This window comes from Phacochoerus africanus, chromosome X, assembly GCF_016906955.1.
Source record: "Phacochoerus africanus isolate WHEZ1 chromosome X, ROS_Pafr_v1, whole genome shotgun sequence".
Lineage (NCBI taxonomy): Eukaryota > Metazoa > Chordata > Mammalia > Artiodactyla > Suidae > Phacochoerus > Phacochoerus africanus.
The window spans coordinates 17,710,917-17,733,555 of NC_062560.1; the positions used below are offsets into that span (position 1 = coordinate 17,710,917).

General features: G+C 45.3%; 1 protein-coding gene across 1 annotated transcript in view; it reads right to left on the reverse strand.

Moving 5' to 3' along the window:
* Positions 1-22,639, reverse strand: part of ADGRG2 (adhesion G protein-coupled receptor G2) — a 151,262-nt gene that overhangs the window by 11,091 nt on the left and 117,532 nt on the right. Inside the window, exons 12-25 of the mRNA XM_047765342.1 lie at positions 20,411-20,450; positions 19,908-19,945; positions 18,573-18,667; positions 17,916-17,982; positions 11,976-12,367; positions 10,866-11,037; positions 10,527-10,683; positions 9,246-9,389; positions 8,249-8,371; positions 7,564-7,609; positions 7,344-7,447; positions 5,909-6,030; positions 4,360-4,628; positions 501-600 (exon numbers count right to left, since the gene is read on the reverse strand). Coding sequence (XP_047621298.1) covers positions 501-600; positions 4,360-4,628; positions 5,909-6,030; positions 7,344-7,447; positions 7,564-7,609; positions 8,249-8,371; positions 9,246-9,389; positions 10,527-10,683; positions 10,866-11,037; positions 11,976-12,367; positions 17,916-17,982; positions 18,573-18,667; positions 19,908-19,945; positions 20,411-20,450 — 1,869 coding nt within the window. The remainder of the gene's footprint in view (positions 1-500; positions 601-4,359; positions 4,629-5,908; positions 6,031-7,343; positions 7,448-7,563; positions 7,610-8,248; positions 8,372-9,245; positions 9,390-10,526; positions 10,684-10,865; positions 11,038-11,975; positions 12,368-17,915; positions 17,983-18,572; positions 18,668-19,907; positions 19,946-20,410; positions 20,451-22,639) is intronic.

Here is a 22,639-nt window from a genome sequence, read left to right on the forward strand (position 1 = left end):
ATTGTATTGTTTTACTGAAACGTTTCCCTACAAAACAAACAAAAATAAGAAAAAAATAAAACCTCGGATCTCTAGTCATTTGTAGCTCTGGGGAAAAAAAAAAAAAATTCCAGAGATTTTCTTTTAGGATACTTGGTGAGTTAAAGTATTTAAAAAATAGTCTTTGAAAACATTAAAAGATTTTATCCCCTTTAAATCCTAGGAACTCTATTCCAAGAGTCTTTACTAATATAGTGTAGGCGGTCTTTCATGTTTATCAGAGGCTTATAAAAGTATTTTCAAAATACTTCCTCCTGATTCATTTTTTCCATTGTTAAGTAGTAGGGGGCTTTTCTAACTAGCTCATCTCATTATATGTATAACTGCAAAGTCTGCTGTAAATGTTACTGGATTTTATTAGGAGGAGAGCCAGAGTGGCTATGCTAATTGCATCCTCCATTCTCTTGGAGAATTCTGTTTTCCAGTTCACTTGACCTTCCATGGGGGGGCCTTGTACTCACAAGTCATCAGGTGACCCGTTGGGGAATTTGCCATAGGATCCAAGCCCATAGTTATCTGGAGAGATAATCAGGACGATGGTCACGACCACGGCTGGTACCCCTGGAGGACGGGACACAGTGGTCACACAGAGTTCTAAAAACCAAGGGTGACGCTAAAAAAGAACAGGGATCACATCCTGTTTTCTTCTGAGATAGCGGAGATTGGTGAGCTAGTCACCAAAGCCAGTTTCTTCTCCTTCCTGGCACATGGCTGGACATCTCCCAGCCTCTCATACAGCTGGGTGTATGTGGCCATTTGACTAGGTCTTGGCCAGTGGGACAAAGACTGAAGCGATTTGCTCCATCTCTCGGCTTAGCCCATAAAAACCTCCTGTGAGGAGTTCCCGTCATGGCTCCGCGGTTAACGACCCTCACTAGGATGCACGAGGATCCCTGGCCTCGCTCGGTGGGTCAGGGGTTTGGCGTTGCCGTGGGCTGTGGTGTAGGTCACAGACGCGGCTCGGATCCCGGGTTGCGGTGGCTGTGGGGTAGGCCGGCAGCTGGTAGCTCCATTTCAACCCGTAGCCTGGGAGCATCCATGTGCCACGGGTGCACCCCTAAAACAAAACAAACAAACAAAAAAACCCCAAAACAAACCTCCTATGAGATGCTCTACTCTTTCCTTCCCAGTTCAGGGCAACCTTGGAAGCCCTGTCTTGAGGCACAGTCTCCAGCAGCTTGGATCCTGAATAATCAAAAGGCCGGACAACCCTCCACTCCTGCTAACTGGACAGCACATGAGTGAGAAATTATCTTTTTTTTTTTTTTTGTCTTTTTGCCATTTCTTGGGCCGCTCCCGCGGCATATGGAGGTTCCCAGGCTAGGGGTCGAATCGGAGCTGGAGCCACCGGCCTGCGCCAGAGCCACAGCAACGCGGGATCCGAGCCGCGTCTGCAACCTACACCACAGCTCACGGCAACGCCGGATCCTTAACCCACTGAGCAAGGGCAGGGATCGAACCCTCAACCCCATGGTTCCTAGTCGGATTCGTTAACCACTGCGCCACGACGGGAACTCCGAAATTATCTTCTGACATTTCGAGGTTTGTCCACTAGGGCAGCTAGTGTTACCCTTAACTTGTACACATTTTAAGGGTCACGGGGCAGGCAACGTGAAGGACTTCAAAATGTAAACCAAATAATCTCTTAGGGTTACTGGCAACTTCTGGAAAATCTTTCATCGTGAACCCCAAAGTCCTCAACTGATTCTTTGGAACCCGCTCCTGGACTGAGAGGCCTGAGCAGGTTGATTTGGGGGTGCTGCCTGCCTCTACAGTGGCTCTTTCAAGGGTCCACGGGTACTTCTGCCAAGAAGAAGCCCAGTGAGAAGGCGCCTCCCCACTTAAAGTGGACTTGAGCTGGGAAGGAGTGCCTCTCGCCCCTCCTCCCTATCACCTCGCACCCATGCTGGCCAGCCTGACATCATCCAACCTCAAGGCTCTGGTAACCCAACCAACCAACAAATGAAAAAAAAAAAAAAAACAACAACAAAAAACCAACTCCTTCTCATAGAGAGGTCGCAGTACCTGGTACAAACTAATGTAATATTTCACTCTTCTATATTTGTACCTTATGAGGACATTGGCATAGGGAGACTTCCTAAGTGACACACTTGCCTAAAAATAAAATACTACAGGTGTGGAGCTTCTCCCTGACAAAGGAATCTGACCTTTAGGGATTCTACAGAGAAGACAGAATCCGTGCCCAAGATCAGCAGCGGTGACTGATTTTTCTGAGAATAAGCAACTTATCTTTCTAGGAAGGTTGTTCTATTGCTCTTCACAAAGGTAAAATGACAGGGTGACAAGGGAGGTAAAGGGCCTGTAATCCCGTTGTGCAGGGACTTTACACGGAGGCACATGTAGCCTGAAGAAGAGGAGGGAGTCTGGGAAGGATGGCGGCTCTAATACAGTGGAAGGGATATGCCTAAGAAATGAGAAAGCCATGGAGTTCCCATCGTGGCGCAGCGGAAAGGAATCCAACTAGGAACCTTTAGGTTGTGGGTTCGATCCCTGGCCTCGCTCAGTGGGTTGAGGATATGGCATTGCCATGAGCTGTGGTGTAGGTCGCAGACGCGGCTCGGATCCCAAGTTGCTGTGGCTGTGGTGCAGACCGGCCGCTGTAGCTCTGATTCAACCCGAAGCCTGGGAACCTCCAAAGGTAAAAAATTAGAAAGCCCGGCTCGGCTGTTCTCGAGCCATGGGAATTAGGGTAAATCATGTCATCATTGGAGCCACGTTCTTCACCAGCTAGGAGCAACACCTGCCTCGCTAACGTCACTGGCTTGTCTGTTGTGGGGTTACTTGTGTGAAACTACACTGAGAAATAGGGCATTAGACATAATGTTATATATAACTTGTAGATTTTCTAAAAAACTCTTTTGGCAGAAAAGGTGCCAGCTTATTATTTTTTTCCCTGAGAGAGCAAAAGCAAGACTGCTGGGGAAATGCCCGCCAGAGAGCCAGGTGAACTTAGTGGAAAAACGTAACTGGTGAGCTTTAGAAAACGGACCTTAGCTGCCTTGTAAGGTATTTCAAGACAACAGACCCCAAATGGAGTTGCTTAAGCAGCCACAGGTCACTGAACTGAGACTGAACTCCGTCACAGCTTCGGCTCTCCTAGAAATGGAATCTTAGGCAGTCAATCAGAAATTGCCTTATCAGCACTGCCATCCCCTGAAGGAAAGTAACTTTGTGATAACCAACCCTCTTTTTTTTTTGCCAAGAACGACTTTGTTCCTGTTTCCTTCTGCCTATAAAAAGTCTTTCATGTAGTTCAGCTCCTCGGAGCTCCTTTCTATCTGCTAGACTGGACGCTGCCCAACTTCATTCATGAATTATTGAAAAAAGCCAGTAAGATCTTTAAAATGTACTCAGTCAAATTTCTGTTTATGTCTTTTTAGGGCCGAACTGGCGGCATATGGAGGTTCCCAGGCTAGGGGTCAAATCGGAGCTGTAGCCACCGGCCTACATCACAGCCACAGCAACGTGCGATCCAAGCTGCTTCTGTGACCTACACCACAGCTCATGGCAATGCCGGATCCTCAACCCACTGAGCGAGGCCAGGGATCAAACCCTCAACCTCATGGTTCCTAGTTGGATTCGTTTCTGCTGCATCACAACAGGAACTCGAGATTTTGTTTTTTAATTAAGGTAATGAGCTCCCCAATAACAGAAGTATTCAAGCAGAGGCTAAATTATTTTCAGTCAAGGGTAAGTCAAGTGCAGGAAGCTCCTACATTTACATTTGGTGCAGAGTTTGATGAAGAAACTTTCCAGATCCTGGGGGCATCTAGGACTTTTAACCCATCACCAACAGGTGGCATGATCTGACATACAGTGCTGGTGTGGCGAGAAAGTTTCATTAGGTTTTATCTGTACATCCTTTCACTCTGTCCTTCTGAGCACAGTGTCATGTACACCTGAGATACCTGCAAGGAACGGAGCAGAGCGAGGACAGCCGGGAGCTTAGGGACTGAGAGTTTGGCCTCAGTGTCACCAAGCTAATATTTTCAATTGACTGAGCACCTTCTGTGTGCCAGCCCCAGTTGGAGGTGCTGGAGATACAAAGAGGACTCAGTAGCCCTGACCTCAAAGAGTGTTGTGTTCATCACCAACAGAGGGGAAATATATAGGTGTTCTAGAAAGAGGCTTGATAAAGGTGGCTCTTTGGGCCATGAAACAGGAAAAGGAGACTCAAGCTGTTTTAGAAACCTGCCAAGTGTGACCTGTTTCCTCGTTGTCTCTATTCGAGGAACAATCAGAGCCCTGGAGGAAATGCAGAGGAAGCTCAAGTGATGTGCCAGCAAAAACGATACCTACCCCAACCGACGACGCAGAATTTAAGAATGTATTTTCGGATGTAAGTGTTGAACACTTTGACGAGGGCCAGGTACATGTGGAATGCTTCCAGGCCCATCCATGTGAATGAGACCAAGAGAAAATAATGCAGAAATACGGCCACTGAGATGCAAAGGCCTCTTATGTCATACAAAGCAATCCATGAGTCCAAGAGGAACACCAGGTTCAGCAGGAGCAGGGCTGCGCACAGCTGGATGAGGATTTTGGAAGGGTAATCCCGCCGGATCTTTCTGCTCAGAAAGGCCAAGACAAGAATTAGCATCACGATCTGCCAGTGCTCCTGTGAGCATCTGAGTCCTACACAATTTATTTGTATTCCTTGCCGAGCATCTATATGCATCACTTTCCTCTCTTTGGGTGCGTGTGTATGTGGTGGGGGGAGCACTGAAACCAACAGTAACAACACAGGAAAGAAATCTAAACAGAATCCTCATCTGTGATAACCATATGGAAAATTCATGTTTACATTTCTGTGGGACCTTTGACATACGTGACTGTTGAGCCAGCCTTTCCAATGGTTTGCAGTAGAATCTACTTGAGCACCCACCCCTTTGCCCTAAACCACTTCCAGAAGCACCGCTGCTGCTTCTCGTACAACAGGCTCCTATATCCAGATCTTCAAACCACAGCCAGATTCTCCTGTTATCTTACGTTAGTGGTTAAAATGAGATCATGGAAAGAAGAGGTCAAACTATAGCTAAAGGAAACAGGCATAGGAAAATACAGCTAATTGATGACATGTGCATGTTTATGTGTGTGAAATTAGATCGGATGAAATCATTCTGAGTAATGGCTGGCCTGATAGTAATTGAGTCTCATTAATCCTATTTCCAAAGGTCCCCTAGAAGATCTGTGGTCACAGCTGGACCCTAAGTTTGGCACTCAAAGCGAAGTTGTACATTTCCTGATCAGTGTCCAAACTCGAAATCCCATAACTTACATATTGTTTCATTTAGTTAATGCAATAAAAGTGCCTATATATCCTTCTTTTCCAACAGATTTCATTGGAATTCCCTGTCCCCCAAAGTGCCCAAAGGAACCAAGAAGGCGATGCCGTTGTTTGGAATGTCATTCTTGCCTTGACCTACAAAGCCACGCTCACTAAGTATCTATATTTTTCAGTGAGGTTTGACACCCTTTATTCTTCGTTATCCCGACACCCATTAATGTATTTAATCTTTTGTGTTTGCTCGCTATAAATTTGGAAACTTAATATATTAAACACAGCTCTCATGCTGTACATGGAGCTATGGTCTATTTCATACGGTGAACTCTTAGGTTTCGGGGTCTCCATCTATCTTTCGTTTCTCACTGAATGTCGCCTAGGTCCTAGGCATAATTTTAGGGTACAAAAATTATGCAGGGAGTGCACAGACTAGTGGGAGGACGTACGTCAACCCAAAAGGCCCATCACGTTTTACAGAATGGGTGGCCCCAGTGGATGGGTGGACAGCATAAGCTCGGCCAAGGAGCACACCGAGAAGCCAAGTTTCCACCTGTGGATACTCACTCAAAGGCTATGTAGGTTACAAGAGTAACTGACAGAAAAATTGATGAAAGCCCACAACCAATATAGGTGATAAATGTCAGAGCCATCATCTGAGCGGGTGGCAAGGATGTTCGAGACAGGTCCTGGAAAATAAAATATTGCTTTCAAGACCAGATCTTTTAAAATAGATTACAGGGTCATAATTTACATTTATTGGGTGTTCTAAGTGCCCCCCCATAGTCTGTTCAACGAGCCTACAAGGTAGGCACATTTATTATCATCATGTAAAGATAAATAAAACTGAGGCACAGAGAGGTTAAGTAATTTGCCCAGGGTCACACAGCTACAAAGAGAGGGGTCAGGATTCAAATTCAGGTCTGGGTGGCTCCAAAGCCCATGTGCTTAATGACTGCATTATGCTACACTGGAAAAGCGCAGGGCGAGGAGCACAAAGACTTAAATCTGGCTTCTAGCTCTTATATTTCTATGACTGTGGACAATTACCTAAAAAATGTCTTAATTCTGACTTCATTAAAATGACAATAAAAATGCCCCACTCTACTTATCTTGTTGGGGAAATTAAATAAGACAATTTATGTCAAAGCATTTTGTAATTTTTTTTTTTTTTTTTTTTTGCTTTTTAGGACTGCAGGTGCGGCATATGGAAGTTCCCAGGTAGGGGTCGAATCGGAGCTAGAACTGCTGGCATAAGCCACAGCCACAGCCACAGCCACGCCAGATCCAAGCCACGTCTGCAACCTATACCACAGCTTACAGCAATGCTGGATCCTTGACCCACTGAGTGAGGCTAGGGATTAAACCGGCAACCTCATGGATACTAGTCAGGTTCATTTCCACTGAGCCACAACAGGAACTCCTTGTAAAAATTTTAAAGTGCATTGCAAACTAAGTAATTTTTATTACCCATTTTAATCTGAATTCTCTAGTCCTCTTATAGCTATTTAAAAAAGAAAAACATAAAAATAAAATGAGAAATAACACTTCTATGTTCAAGTAGTTCCCTTCAAGTACATCTGCTTATGAGAAGAGTAATTTCTTTTCTTTTTGTCTTTTTAGGGCCACACCCAAGGCATGTGGAGGTTCCCAGTCTAGGGGTCAAATCGGGGGTACAGCTGTTGGCCTACACCACAGCCGCAGCAATGCCAGATCTGAGCCACGTCTGCAACCTACACCACAGCTCACAGCAACGCCGGATCCTTCACCCACTGAGCGAGGCCAGGGATCGAACCCGCAACCTCATGGTTCCTAGTCAGATTTGTTTCTGCTGCACCATGACGGGAACTCCAGAAGAGTGACTTCATTGGTCTATAACTTCGTCAGAGTATGATGAAATCTGCTGACCTATCCAAGTCATCTGTCAGGCTAAACACCATAGTATGATGCCCAGCTACCCCTCAGACCCAGAATCTAAGGCCAGGTAGGGTGGGGATATTACCAGTAGGACGCCGAAGCTTGTGAGGTGGCTGCAGGTACAGGTGGTTTCATTCAGCCTCCGGGCTTTGACGGAGCAGCCATCAGATGACCAGCCTCCTCTGCCACCTGTTGGCATTGGAAAGCGTGTCCCATCAGCAACCGCACCAATCACTGCTCCTTCTTCCCTGAACCCCCTCCTCCTATCCACTCAAGACTTGGAAAAAGGTATGGCTGGAACCTACCGTTTCTGCCCAAGTCCCAAAATACACATCTCACTCTTAAGTCATCCTGTAGCAGAGAGAGAAATTACAAATCATTAATTTACTGAACTAAAAAAACCTGAAAAGCAATTAGAAAAAAAAAATGATGATTTTTTAAAATTTCACAATCTCACTCTTGATTGTAGAACAGTTCTCATTTCAGACGGGCCTCTGGAAGCAAGAGCGTCTCATACAGGTCCGAACTTAAACTCAGCAATCGTGCCCGTGTTAAAAGGCACATTCTGATGCAGTGGGTCGGGGTTGGGGCCTGAGAGTCTGCATTTCTAGCAAGCTCCCAGGTGCTGCTGCTGCGGCAGGGCTGTAACCCATCCCTTGACTAGCGAGCTCATAGGTGATGTTCAATGTAAATTGAACTACGACGCTTTCTCTTTGGAGGTGAGCGTCAGGCCCGCAGCCGCAGATCTAAGGGCACTAAAGACGGGCACCAAGAGCTTGCTTTCCGCATTGCTCCTTCTTGGGAGTCAGGAGGTCCGTGCCTGGGCGCCCGCAAACCCAGCCGCGGCAGGGCGCTGTGGTTCCAGGCCTACGGGCTTCCCTAACCGGGTCTAAGGTTCGGCTGGATCTGCTTCGTCTCGGGCCGAGTCTCACGGGCAGAGCTTGCATGAGGTGTTTCTGGTCAAGGAACCGGCCGGCAGGCCCCTCCCACCTGGCTCGGGTCGACGTGCTTTAATGTCACCGTCACATTCCTTGTCAAGTTCTTCACCGTCAGGTTCGCGATGCTCGAGGATATGACATAGCTGATGAGAGAGAGGTTCTCCAAGGCAGGGTCCTAGCACATCGAAGAGTCAGTAAGACGGCAAAGGACATCGAAACATTACCCGCCACGATCAGCGCTAGAAGGCGCCCGAAGAACTATTTAGTCCACACTGGTTATTGTACTACCCAGGGCAGGAATTCGGGGGCAGGGAGTCAAGTGACTTTCCCAAGGACCACACACAGAAGCAGAGCTTGTGCCACGACACGCTGCTCTCAATACTGAGTTAAATTTTGAAGGCTGACACAATCAGGCCCTCATGAATCTTAAAGAGAACACAACATCAAGCCATGTGAGCTGTGTGTTCTCGAGCAAAGAACTTCCAGTTACTTAACCTCTCTGTGCCTCCATGTCCTCATCTGTAAAATGGGCATGACAGCTTCATAGGTTCTCCCTCACGGGATTGTCCAGAGGATTAGAGTTAACACTTCTAAGTGCTTATGAGATGGTGCCACAACTGATAAATGCTGTGTCAGTTATTTATCCTCGCCAGCATCACTAGGACCTGTTTAAAAATAAACTACAGGAGTTCCCATCGTGGCACAGCAGAAACAAATCCGACTAGGAACCATGAGGTTGCGGGTTCGATCCCTGGCTTCACTCAGTAGGTGAAGGATCTGGCGTTGCCGTGAGCTGTGGTGTAGGTTGCAGACGTGGCTCAGATCTGGCATTGCTGTGGCTGCGGTGTAGGCTGGCGACTGCAGCCCTCATTCTGCCCCTAGCCTGGGAATCTCCATGTGCCGCAGGTGGCGGCCCTAAAAAGATAAAAAATATTAAAAAATAATTTGACTTCTAGCAGGCTTAAGAATAGGAGGATTAAAAAAAACAAAAAACCTCCCCCCCCCCAAAAAAAAAAAACTAAAGCAAAAGCAATTAGAGGCACCCTTACCTGAAACAGGGCAGGCGTTTCAAAAAAGTTGAACTGCACCCTGGAAGCTAGCGCCACATCATTAGCGGGTAAATTACTCATCAGTGAGGAAGGCAGAGTAATAGCACCTATACTATTCTCAGGAGCCTGAGTTTCCAGAGAAACCTGAAAACCAAGTAAAAGATCATAAGAATGTGTGGGGCTAGTATCATGAGGAGATGGGAAACACCACAACTACTTAAGACAGAGGAGCCTGTAAGGACATTTATTTGTGGTTCTTGATGTAAAATCAATTCTTCTTGTTTTCCTGACTGCTTCAAAATCAGAGCCTGTGTAACAGGGAGATGCGACCTCAGAGCAGAAAAGAAAACATTCTGAGGATAAAGGATACACAGAAACAGGCAGAAAGTGCAGGATATTGTGCCAATTGTATCGCAGTAAAGCTTGAAGGGAAAAAAAAGAAAGTTCAGGCTAACTGCAGAGCCCAGGAGACCATAATGACAGACACGCCGATTTGGTGACCTGTTCGAGCAAAGTCATCATAGAACCACATGTACCAACCCTGTAAAGGGAAAGACGATAAAAACGAACTTACAAGGCAAGACTTGGTTTTACGTGGGTGTTTTCAGCCCCTAATCCCTCTACTAGGTGGATAGAGAAACACTAGAAGCAGGATTGATACTCAGCACCATTACTCACACCAGTGTAGTCGTAACGCTTGCTAAAATATTGAAATGGGTTGATAAACACCTGGTGTCCCTGTTCTCCCAGCTGCGTGGAACCCAATGGACAACCCCCCCCCCCACTTTACCCTCACCCCGGCTGCTAAAGGGTTAACGCTGGACGCAACAAGGGCCTCTGAGGTCCTGCTCCAGCCAAGACCAATGTCCTTTTTTTGAACCTGTGGTGGCTCATTGTTCCAGAGGTTAAATATTTTGACTATCACCCCTGAGTATTAGCAGTAACTGCCTCAGTCATGAAGAAACAAGGACTTGAAACATATACAAGAAAAGGTCCCGGAGTTCGCACTGTGGCTCAGCAGGTTAAAAACCTGACATAGTGTCTGTGAGGATGGGGGTTTGATCCCTGGCCTCGCTCAGTGGGTTAAGCATCCCACGTTGCTGCCAGCTGTGGTGTAGGTTGCAGACAAGGCTGGGATCCCCAGTGGCTGTGGCTATGGCATAGGCCGGCAGCTGCAGCTCCGATGAGACCCCTAGCCTGGGAATTTCCATATGCTGCAGGTGCGGCCCTTAAAAAAAAAGAAAAGAGGAAAGGTCTTTTCCACAAGAAATGTGGATGTACCTGAAGATGTGCAGGGTCTTGGGCAGCAAAGGTAGTTGTGTCAAAATTACTGGCATTCACTCTGATCACAGCCAGAGCCAAAGAAGCGGAGGTCAGACTTATGGTCTTGGTTGAAAAATTCAGCTGTAAGCCGATGTCGTCCACTACTCTCAGTAATCTGTAAAGAGACGTAGCAGTTCAAACTCAGCACTCCACGTTGTTTTTCCCAGTCTAAGCAGAATAAGCCATTATGAACCTCATCCGTGGGAGAACAATACTTGGCTATAATTAATCATACAGAGGCACTATTATCAGTAGCGAGTCCCCTCTTACGAGCACCTAGGGTTTGCTAAGTCATACCTTTGGGCCAAAGGGGCCAGCAAGGTGGGCGGGGAATGAAGGAGATTGCTGACTTGGTGTACCATCTGTCCTGCGAGGTTAGGCTCCAAGCTGCCTAAGGACAGAGCCTTCTCCATCCGGGACACTTGGTTCTCGAGATCAGAAACACTGATGCTGCTTGTGTGAACGATTTCTACAACAGAGAGCCAAATCACCTTATGACCACATAATGGAAAAATCACCGAGAAACATGCAGAGACTCTGTGACCTGGCAAACCCACTCCTAGGTATTTGCCCCAGGGAGATGAAAACATGTCTTAAGACATGTTCATAAATGTTTATAATAGCTTCATAATCATCCCAAACTGGAAACTGCCCAAATGTCCATCAACTAGAGAGTGATTAAACAAACTGGTTCATCCATACAATGGACTGTTATTCAGTTATAAAAAGGAAGGAGCTACTGACTCATGCAACAACATGGATGGGTCTCCAACAGTCCAATGCATTAAGTCAAAGAAGCCCGACTCAAAAGGCTACATACTGAGCGATTCTCTTCATATGACGTTCCAGAAAAAATTGAGAGCATAGGGAAACACAACAGATCAGTGGTGCCAGAGGCTGGGGGTGGTGAGTAGGAGTTGACTACCACGGGACAAGAGGAACCCTCGGGGACAGGGGCAATGTCCTAGACGATGATGGTGGTTGACGTGACTGTGGGTGTTTATCTAACCCCCCAGAACCATAAAAATTTCATTCATCCATAGAACTGGATGAATTTTACTGTATGTAAATTATACTTCAAGAAACCTAACTTAAAAAAATGTAAAAGTGCATTAGTATACATTTGTATAAGCACAAATATACATGTATTTATATCATGCATACAGAACTTGATATGGGTAACTAGAAGCTCTTTTGTGGGAAGGAGAATTATGAAATTAACAGCTGGACTAACAGCTGTAAGCCTGATTTTTTTTTTTTTTTGGCTTTTTAGGGCCGCACCCGAGGCATATGGAGGTTCCCAGGCTAAGGGTCAAATGGGAGCTACAGCTGCCAGCCTACCCCACAGCCACATCTGCGACCTAGAATTACAACAAACGTGGGAACAGTGTGGCTTCTCATATTTACCTGTCTTGTCAGGAGGTGTGCTGGTCGTGATGACATTCGCAGCGGCAGACGTGATGGGAGAGGGAAGTGAGGCTTTCACAGGTGGCAGGGTGTCCAAAAGATCACTTGGGGGCGTAAGGGAAGAGATAGTTCTAGATTGTGGGGGCATATCAATGGCAGGGCTGGAAGCTATGGGAGCTGAAGGCTGGGGAGAAGGAAGGGGAATCTCCCTGGTTGGAGAGTGAGGGCTCCGGGTCACAGGGGGATGAGCTAGAGGCTCAGAAAAAGGGAAGGCACTGGACAACTGGGACACAATGGTGGCCGGAGGAGCAAATAGAATGGAATTTTTGGAAGAAGAAGGTGGTGGGCCATATGGATGACCAGCAAGACACGCAACGGGATCCTGTGGGTCACTAAAGGAAAGAATCAGAAAGATGCGTGTGAGACACAAATGAGCTATAGAGGCTAATCTCTTCTGGCAACGCTGTGACATCACCAAGGTGACATGGCTGCATCAGGGACCTGCCACTGCACACCCTCCATGTACCTGCCACTGGCCTCCTGCCCCTGCCCACTGCCATTACCTCCCCCTGTGAAAGGAATTAGCCAGCAGGGATGCTCTTTATGAATTCCCATTTCTGCTTCACTTGTTCACTGCTGCTCCTGGACCCGAAACTTTATCACTTATCAGTCAGTTGACATCTTGTAACGTTTCCAGGTGCCTCTTAGGGAGGGAAGCTATTAAAAATGCCTTGTGACCCAATGGGTGGCTTTCCATAAACTAGGAATCTCTTTTTCTTTTTTTAGATTTTACAAAATTGATTCTCAAGAAAAAAACAGAACCACGTGCCCACACCGTTCCAAACAGACATACATTTTTTTTTTCTAAAAACGGAGTCAAACATCAGAGTATCTTTTTCCTTTAAGATTCAAATTCACACTGATAAAACGGGCTCATAGTTTTTAGAACAATTGATTTGACTTAGAGGCTAAAGCATATCTACTTCAGAACTATGTCCATAATCAATTCAATAACTCTGGTGTCAACTCAGTATTAATATCAGGTTCAAAGGGTATGGTGTAAACGGAAAAGCAGCTCTACATTTTCCAGTAACAATAAAATGTTCTTCAATTTTTTCCTACAGTTTTTGCAGCCAAAGAACATAATTCTGTCCATTACAATTACAATCTTCTGCGTGTTGATAGATATTAGAAAAATATGTAAAATCATTATCAGTGATTTGTAGAAGAGAAATTTTTAAGGTCAGCAAATTCTCCTGCTGGTCTTCTTGGTGGGTCATAAATAAGTGTTTCCCTTCCAAGAAACTTCAAATTTAGGTCATTTGCATGCACTGGTGACATTGGCTGGGAGAGGAAAATCACACTGCCATTTTTTTTCTTCAACTAATTGAATTTTGTTTCAAGAAAGTCTTGAATTGAGTTAACAAGAAATACATTTTTGTGAAACTGATGAGCACAGGAAATTGAATCAATTTTACCCTGCTATTTTGCCATGGGCACTAACTAGCACATAGAATGTGACCAAGATAATCTTGTTTGCTAATGAAAAAATCCATCAAGCTGGGACCAAAAGGCTGGTCCCCAGCTACGACTGTAGCTACGCCCTCAATGTTACTGTAGCCCAGTGGTTCTCAAACTTGGCTGTGCCTGAGAATTACCCAAAGGATTTTTTTAAAACATAGGTTTGTGGCCTTCTCCTCAGTGTCTGAGTTAGGTGGTCTTGGGGTGGGGTGAGGCTCACAGGTCCATGGAAGGCTGGGAACTCATCTACCATCTGGCACAAGATCCACCAGTCTTGGGATGGGAGGAGGAGCAGCTAGAAGAGGCAACAAACGATCACCCAGGGAAGCCTCCGAGGGATCCAGTGTTAGATGGCGACTTAGAACACCGATGAGAATGTGTTCTTGAAGCTTCTCTGGGGTTAGAGGAGGGAGGAACATCAGGTTGAGAAACGTAAGGAACGTCACATGCATAAAAAGAAATGCCAGCTCAACCCAGTCTGGACCAAGCATCGGGCTGGAGGCCTCTCCCTCCTGGCCTGAGGTTCAGGAAGCAATGTGGACAAAGGGGTGCCAGAGAGTCAGAAAGATGTGCCTCGACGCCTTGGCCAGGGATCCAGCTGTCACTGCTCCTCTGGGCAATCCACCCAACTTCTCTAAGGCTCCAGTCCCTAAATTGTATACGGCAGCAGCCCATGTAGCCAAGTCGTGGCAAAGATGTTTTGCTAAGTGTAAATTCAATTTCCTTCGTGTTATCTGGCCGTCTGCCTAAACCAGACCTTCCAGTATGGGGCTCTCAATCACTGGGCTCCACCATGAAGAGGTTGCCCTGTATTGCCCTTGTCACTTCCGCTAGTCAGAGCCCTCCATCCACCGGGTGAAGTACATGGGGAGTGGCAGAGCAGTAGTGGGCAATACCACCTAGACTGTAGAAACCTTGGCGTTCTTTAGCGCCAGTGCCAGGGCTCCCACCGCAAACCAAATGAACTAGAATCTCGGGTGGGTGCAGGCATCCGTATTAATTTTATTCTTTTTTTTTTATTAAAACAATTTTTGGTCTTTTTAGGGCGCACCTGCAGCATATGGAGGTTCCCAGGCTAGGGGTTGAATCAGAGCTGCAGCTGCCAGCCTATGCCACAGCCACAACACCACCAGATCTGAGCCGCATCTGGGACCTACACCACAGCTCATGGTAACACCGGATCCTTAATCCACAGAGCAAGACCAGGGATCGAACCTGCATCCTCAAGGATACTAGTCGGGTTTGCTACTGGTAGGCCACAACGGGAACTCCTAATTTAAAAAGTTTTAAAAAAAATTTTGGTATTCATTTGAATGTGCTTCTTTGCTGAGGCATAGCCTACATACAATAAAATGTACTAATGTTACATTTAGAGCGGGAAGAATTATAAAAATTTTAATTGTAACGTGCATACCTCTATCATCCCCACCCAGATCAAAATATAGAGTACTTCCAGCACCTCAGAAAGCCATCTTGACACATTAGTTTTATTTTTCATTTTTTTGGCCACGCCCATGGCGGAACCCACGCCTCTGCAGTGACCAGGGAAATCCCGTTTTAAAAGGGCCCCAGGTGTTTCCTAGGCACAGCCAGTCTTAAGAACCAAGGTATCGGAAAGACACTGGGCCGTCATCTAATTCTAGCCTAATGGTTCTCGAATTGGGTTACACATTAGAATCACCCCACATAGGAATTTTTTTTTTAAATCTGGAAACCTGGGCTGCACCCCAGACCAATGACATCACTATCTCTGAGGGTGGGATGCAGGCGTCCGTGTTTCTAAAACTCCCCAGATGATTCCAATGTGCAGCCAGAATTGAGAACCCCTGCTCTATTGTGTAGACATGCCCAACTCAAAGTGGGATCCATGAACCAGCAGCACCTGCTTCACCTGGGGGCTCATTAGAAATGAAGGATCTCGGAGTTCCCGTCATGGCTCAGTGGTTAGTGAACCCGACTAGCATCCAAGAGGACACGGGTTTGATCCCTGGCCTCGCTTAGTAGGTTAAGGATCTGGCGTTGCCGTGAGTTGTGGTGTAGATCACAGACGTGGCTCGGATCCCGAGTTGCTGTGGCTCTGGTGTAGGCCGGCGGCTACAACTCCGATTTGACCCCTAGCCTGGGATCCTTCATATGCCGCAGGTGCGGCCCGGAAAAGACAAAAATAAATAAATAAATAAATAAATAAAGCAGGATCCGGAGTTCTCGTCGTGGCTCAGTGGTTAATGAATCCGACTAGGAACCGTGAGATTGCTCAATGGGTTATAGGAACCCTGAGGTTGCTCAGTGGGTTAAGGATCCGGCGTTGCCATGAGCTGTGGTGTAGGTCGTAGACTCGGCTCGGATCTGGCATTGCTGTGGCTGTGGTGTAGGCCGGCGGCTACAGCTCCGATTGGACCCTTAGCCTGGGAACCTCCATATGCTGTGAGTGCAGCCCTAGGAAAGAAAAAAAAAAAAAAGAAAGAAAAACACATGTCCTTTTGTTAAATGCAATTTTTATCCGATTGTAGAAAGGTATAGAAAATTCTGCAAAAAAAAAAACCAAAAAAACAAAGAAACAAGAAAATCACCCATAATACCAGCAGGCAGGCCAATCAATGGGAACTTTTGTGAGCATTTTCAATCATTCACTTTATGGGGTTTTTTCATGTAAATTTGTATACATTTGTGACCACACCATCCATGACTTTTAGGATCATCTGCTATTTTGAAGCATCCATCTCCCATCTCACCTCCACTGGGGCAGAGCTTAAGGCAGTGATTTACAACTTTAGTTGCCCATTAAAACCACCAGAAGCATTTTAAAAACTTTTTTTTTTGTCTTTTTGCTATTTCTTTGGACCACTTCTGTGGCATATGAAGGTTCCCAGGCTAGGGGTCGAATCGGAGCTGTAGCCGCCGGCCTACGCCAGAGCCACAGCAATGCGGGATCCGAGCCGCGTCTGCAACCTACACCACAGCTCACGGCAACGCCAGCTCCTTACCCCACTGAGCAAGGGCAGGGACCGAACCCGCGACCTCATGGTTCCTAGTCGGATTCGTTAACCACTGTGCCACGACGGAAACTCCTTAAAAACTCTTAATGCCTAGGCTATGCCCCAAACCAATATAACCAGAATTACTGAAAGTGGAGACTGGAAATCAGAATTACAAAAAAAAAATTAATTTAAACTAATTTTAAGCTTACAGAAACATTGCAAAAATAACATAGCATTCTATATACCCCTCACCTAGCTTCCCCTAAAGTTAAGATCTAACATCTGAAATTTATCCTAAAGAGCTATTAAAATTTAGCATATGACAAAGGTGGCATCTTAGATCCCTGAGGAAAACGTAGACTTTTTAAAAAGATGGTGTTGGGACCACTAGATAGACATTTGGAAAAAGATCAAACTAGACCCATACACCCCCACCCCCAACCACCACAGAGGAATAAACTCCAAGCGGATCTAATGTTAAAAGAAAAAAAAAAATCATACAAGTATTAGAAAAACACAAAGGTGAATTCCTCTATAACTAGATGGAGGGAAATGCTTTCTAATAATTCCTCCAAATTCATAAACAATAAAGGAAAAGACTGGTAAATTTAACTATAAAAACATTTTTAATTTGCATGACAAAAACATCATAAACAAAGTCAAAAGATAGCTGCCAAAGTGGGAGAAAATATTTGCAACATATATCACAGACAAAGGGCTAATATCCATAATATTCATACATTATTCTTAAAAGATCTAGTGGGAAAAAGACATGAACCCACAATTCACAAAAAGAATACAAAAATGCCCCAAATATATATATATATAAAAAGGTTTGAACAGTCTTAATAAGAGAAGTACAAACTAAAATAATACTAAGATCCCATTTCTCATCTACCACCCTGGAAAAATTTTTAAATCACAGTTGGTGATGCTGTGAGGAGTCAGGATGTTTTTGTCTTTTTTGTCTTTTCAGGGCCGCACCCACGGCATATGGAGGTTCCCAGGCCAGGGGTCGAATAGGAGCTACAGCTGCCGGCCCACACCACAGCCACAGCAAGGCAGGATCCGAGCCGCGTCTGCGACCTACACACCACAGCTCACGGCAACTCCGGATCCTTAACCCACTGAGCAAGGCCAGGGATCGAACCTGTGTCCTCACAGATGGTAGTCAGGTTCATTTCTGCTGAACCACGATGGGAACTCCACGTCAGGATATTTTTAATGCTTCCCAGGTGATTCTGATGTGCAACCAAGATTGCAAACCATTGGTTTAAGGCAAGGGAAACTTAATAGGAAAGAAAACTTTGCCTTTCTCCCACAATTGAAAGCCCTTTTTCACCATCAAAATTTCCAAGTTCCTTAGCCAGCATGGCAATTAATTTGATTTTTTTTTTTTTTTTTTTTTTTTAGGAAAAGAGGCAGCATATGTGCTACATACCACTGAAGTTTTTTTAACTCTTCCGGAGAGGAAGGGCAGGGGATCCTGACAGAACAGCAGCACTGCTCTGAAGGAGACAGAAGAAAAAGAAAGAAGACAAAGCATGGTCAAAAATAAGGCAAGGTAGAAACTCAGAGCCATTGAGTACTGAGGTTCTTACACCGATGGCATTTTAAATAGGCATTAGAGCAAAACAGGTGATAAAATAAATTGGATACCATTATACTGACAATTATATATAAATAGTAGGTACTTAAAAATATTTATTGAGAGAATAATTTGGGGGCAGGTTATATGCATGCAATAGCAATTGCTCTTTAGCAACTCCTAAGAGGAATTCAGAAGTAAATATATCGCGACAGCAATCGGCCGAGCACTCTGAACAGAATTCTCCCCTTGCAATAGAGTCTGTTTTGTCATGTTTGCAAGTCCAGTATACTGAAACTTTATTGAGAAAGCAGAAAAAAAAAAAATTCACCTTTTAGAGCTCCCGAAAAACTGCCCAAGGACAAAAGAGTCAAAACATAGAGCCGTAATATATGTAAATGTATTCACTGTACTTTCAATTTTAAAAAGAACCCATCAAAGTCATATGGGGAAAAAAAGAAAAAAAGTCATGTGAAAACAAACACAGCAATAAAGACAGAGACAACTTACCCAATGGTTGAATCTTTACTGTTGGCAAAGCAACCATCACAGCACATATGTTCATTGTCTTATTCAGTTTTACTGTGAATGTACAATTTAATGTGCTGTGAAGAGAAATACATACAACCAGAGTGTTACCAAACTGGAAATCTACCTACATACTTGTAATTGCTTTTTAAAATTTAGAGTGAGCAAAGGGGACACTGACACTGTGAACTTGCAATGTCACCCTGATACGCTTGTAAACAGCCACTACCATGGCCTGAACTTTTACCCCAAAGATCTTCTATGACAAGGTATTTATAGAGGTTTACATTCATAGGGGTTGCAAACCAGAGACCCTCTGACCACACGCAGCTGCTGATTCATTTTGCCGGCTGGCATAATGAACATCAGGGGTGAAATCTGGTTGCAAAGACAAGCATCCTGCCATCTAGAGCCTTAACCCCCAGCCGGCTACTTGCCTGGTGTCTGGAAGCATGTGGGTTTCCATCAAGAGAGCCCTTTCACATACTAGCCTAGATGAATATCAAGGTCTCGTAAATTCAAAATCTCTCTGGCAATTCAATCTAGATCATCGGACAACTAGGAATTTAAGACATTCTGTTTTTTACTTTAGTCTGGGTTTAAGGGAACAAAATATTAATGTTGTCAATAATGAAAAGAGGTAAGTGAAATAACTAAATACATAGAGTGGATAGGGATCTGCTCTACAATTTCATGGAAGACTTGCCACTATTGGTACCCACGAATCATTTGATGAGTAGAACCTGTTATCTTCTAGGACTTTTACGCTCATGGAATGCTCAAGATTCATGTAGTGAGATTACTGACCTAAGAGCCACTGGCTTATGCAGCCAGGATAGCCAGTGGACATAATTTCAAATGATAATCTGTGCACCCTTGAATAATCGTAGGGCCATCTCTGATTCGCCCTTGCACAGACTTTTTACTTTCTTTCCAATCTTCTCTTTCCCTCTCTCCTCCCAAGCTTCATATTATGTTTCTTCTTCTCTGTGTGGCCTTCACCCTGACTGGACCACTGGGAGCCAGTTGTAGGTCCTACATGGTGGCCTGTTGGGCTAAAGACACCAATGATCCTTAGCTTCACAGAATCAGAGGCAAATGGCCCAACACCACGCACGCCCCTGTGCTTCATAAAGAAATGAAAGGATGGATCTGACAGTGAAACGTGTTTGGAAGAACTAAAAATTATATAACCAAATGTCATTACCGCGTATTTATTTTAGAGGAACGCCTTTGAATGTGCACCCGAAGACTCCTCAATACTTTCTCATGAGTAGAGAAATAATGATATGTATAAAAGTATTAAAAATGACTGACCTTTGGGCCTCTGCTGTAGCACATACTATAAAATAAGTCTGAAACAAAAAATATGTATGTTACTTTGACAGTTGAAAGTGTCAGGCAAGATGCCCCAGGACGAACCGTAGCATCACAGAATCTTAGAAGCACAAGAACCCTAGAAATCATCCGACTCACATTCCTATCAGATGACTGACATACCATCGAAGCTATTCAGGCCATACATGCTCCACTTGAATACCTCCACTGCCAGGGAGCTCTCTACCACACCAGGGAGCTCATTCACCTGAAGCCCTGGTTTTAAGAAACTTGGTTTTACATGAAGGAAAATCTATACCCTTGTAATGTGCATCCATTGAGTTTAGTGCTGATTTTTGGAGTAATGGAACTAGCCCGTTCATTCTCTTCCATGACAGATTTAGGGTAATTTGAATACACATCTCCTTAGGAATAAAGAGCTCCGTGCTCTCCCTCAAATAATAACAATAATTATAGACAAGTGCAGGATGTACTAGGATTACCTCACTCAGGGTTTGCAGGGTTTTGTTGAGTTCTGATCGTCTGTTAATAAAATGAGAAAGTGACACGGAGATCACTGGTGATGTTAAATTCAAAACAAGTTAGATTTTTAGCAATTAAACTAAGCATATGGTATTTATTGCTTGCAGCATTCACTTTGAAGAAACACCGGGTATAATAAGAGAGTCCTTATGTGGAAAAAATCAATTATTTATATGACAAGGGAAACTAACCAGACAGAAGCTCTATCAGTTCTAGCCAACAGCAAGATATAAATTATGGGTGAACAATCTCATTAGTCAGTAGGCTACCACAACCCCCAGGCAGCTTCTTCAGGCAACGGGCCAGAGGAAAGGCTGGCCGAAGGCAAAATGTGAGAGGAGCCAGCCACTCACCCCGGGGGCCCTCAGCCCCTGGGTTCTTCCTCATTCCCTCTCCGACGGACCTGGCCTGCCTTCCCCTCTCACAGCTCCTCTTGAGGAATCGCCCTCATTCCTTCCTCTCCTCCAGCCCCACTCCAACAATAGTTTTATTTCTTCGGTGTGGCAGAGCTTCACCTGAACTTAGGATGAAAGAAATTGAAAGAATTCACTCTAAGGTAGCTATTCTGAACGGAGGGTGACTCTGCCCTCTGGGGGACTCTGACAGTATCTGGAGACATTTCTTTTTTTTTTTTTTTGTCTTTTTGCTATTTCTTGGGCCGCTCCCACGGCATATGGAGGTTCCCAGGCTAGGGGTCGAATCGGAGCTGGAGCCACCGGCCTACACCAGAGCCACAGCAACGCGGGATCCGAGCCACGTCTGCGACCCACACCACAGCTCACGGCAACGCCGGATCGTTAACCCACTGAGCAAGGGCAGGGACCGAACCCGCAACCTCATGGTTCCTAGTCGGGTTCGTTAACCACTGCGCCACGACAGGAACTCCCTGGAGACATTTCTGATTGTCACAATTAGGGGCAGGGTCGAGGCCAGAGATCTGTCACACATCCGGCAATGCTCAGCATAGCCCCACACGACAAAGAACGATCAGGCCCTGAACGGAGAGCAGTGCTGAGGCTGAGAAACCCCGCTCTGAGGACTTGGCAATAGTTCCTGGCTCCAGGGAGGGTCTGGAGAGATGGATGGTGGCAACAGTAACCAGCTAGCTTTTTGAGCTGGCAGGAGCCGCTATAGCATAACTGTGCTCAGAAGCCACCTTCTTTCTGGGGGGTTCCCTGGCCCAAGCATGTCTAACCCTTCTGCCTACTCTACATTCAGACACTTAGAACATTCTTTCATACCTTGTACATGTCACCTTCACTGTAGGGACCATCCTGTATAGTTATCATTTGTTTGCTGCCTGCTTCTTTCCTATCAGACGCTAGACTCCTGGATCTCAAAAGTGGCCTCATCTTGGAACCAGCTGGGAAGCTGTGACTCAGGCCCTAAGTACTGGTTTAAATGGCATGGCGTGTGCTCCCCAGGTGATTTTACTATGCAGCCGGGGTTGAGAACCACTGCTCTAGACCCAGTGTTTTGTCTCAGAGTTGGGCTTCTCCCGATGTGTACCCCCAAGGCCCAGCACATAGTAGGTGCTCAACAGATTCCTGATGGCTTTAAATGAACTCATCTATATTTCAAGTCTAGCAACTAAAATGAAGTACAAGTAAGCGAAGTTGTGTTTTTTTATAAATTTATGAGGTTAAAAACATGCTTCCTATCACCATTATTCCCAATCTGAAGTTTAAAATCCCTTTGAGGACATTAATACCTTCAGGGTTTTTTTTTAAATTTCACATACGTACTTTGAATAGTTAGAAAAAGCTAGGTTTTTCATCAGGAGGTCAAAATACAGGCATAAGGCATATGACCCATATTCTGCCCATTCCAGTCCTCACTAGTCGAACTTTTTGCCACTCTAACCTCAGAAAAGCCCTACACATGTTTGATATCCAGCAGGTGGAATGACGCTGTTCTTCTCCAGACCTCGGCGTTGCCGAAGCATCAGAAGCAGGCAGGTCAAAATGCTAATGCAAAGGATGCCTCTTAGAAGAGCTTTGTTTCGACCTCGGCAAGATTCTTCTCTTCAGTGTCAACAAAGGTACTCCCCAGACTTCTGGATTTGGTTCAAAAGTTTACGAAAATCTCTTTGGAGAGAGAAGAGCAGAGCTGAGAGGAGATGAATTTCATCGCTGATGCTGCTTCCCTGCACGAAGGCGAAGGCTTAGCCTTCCCCTCCCAGTGACAGT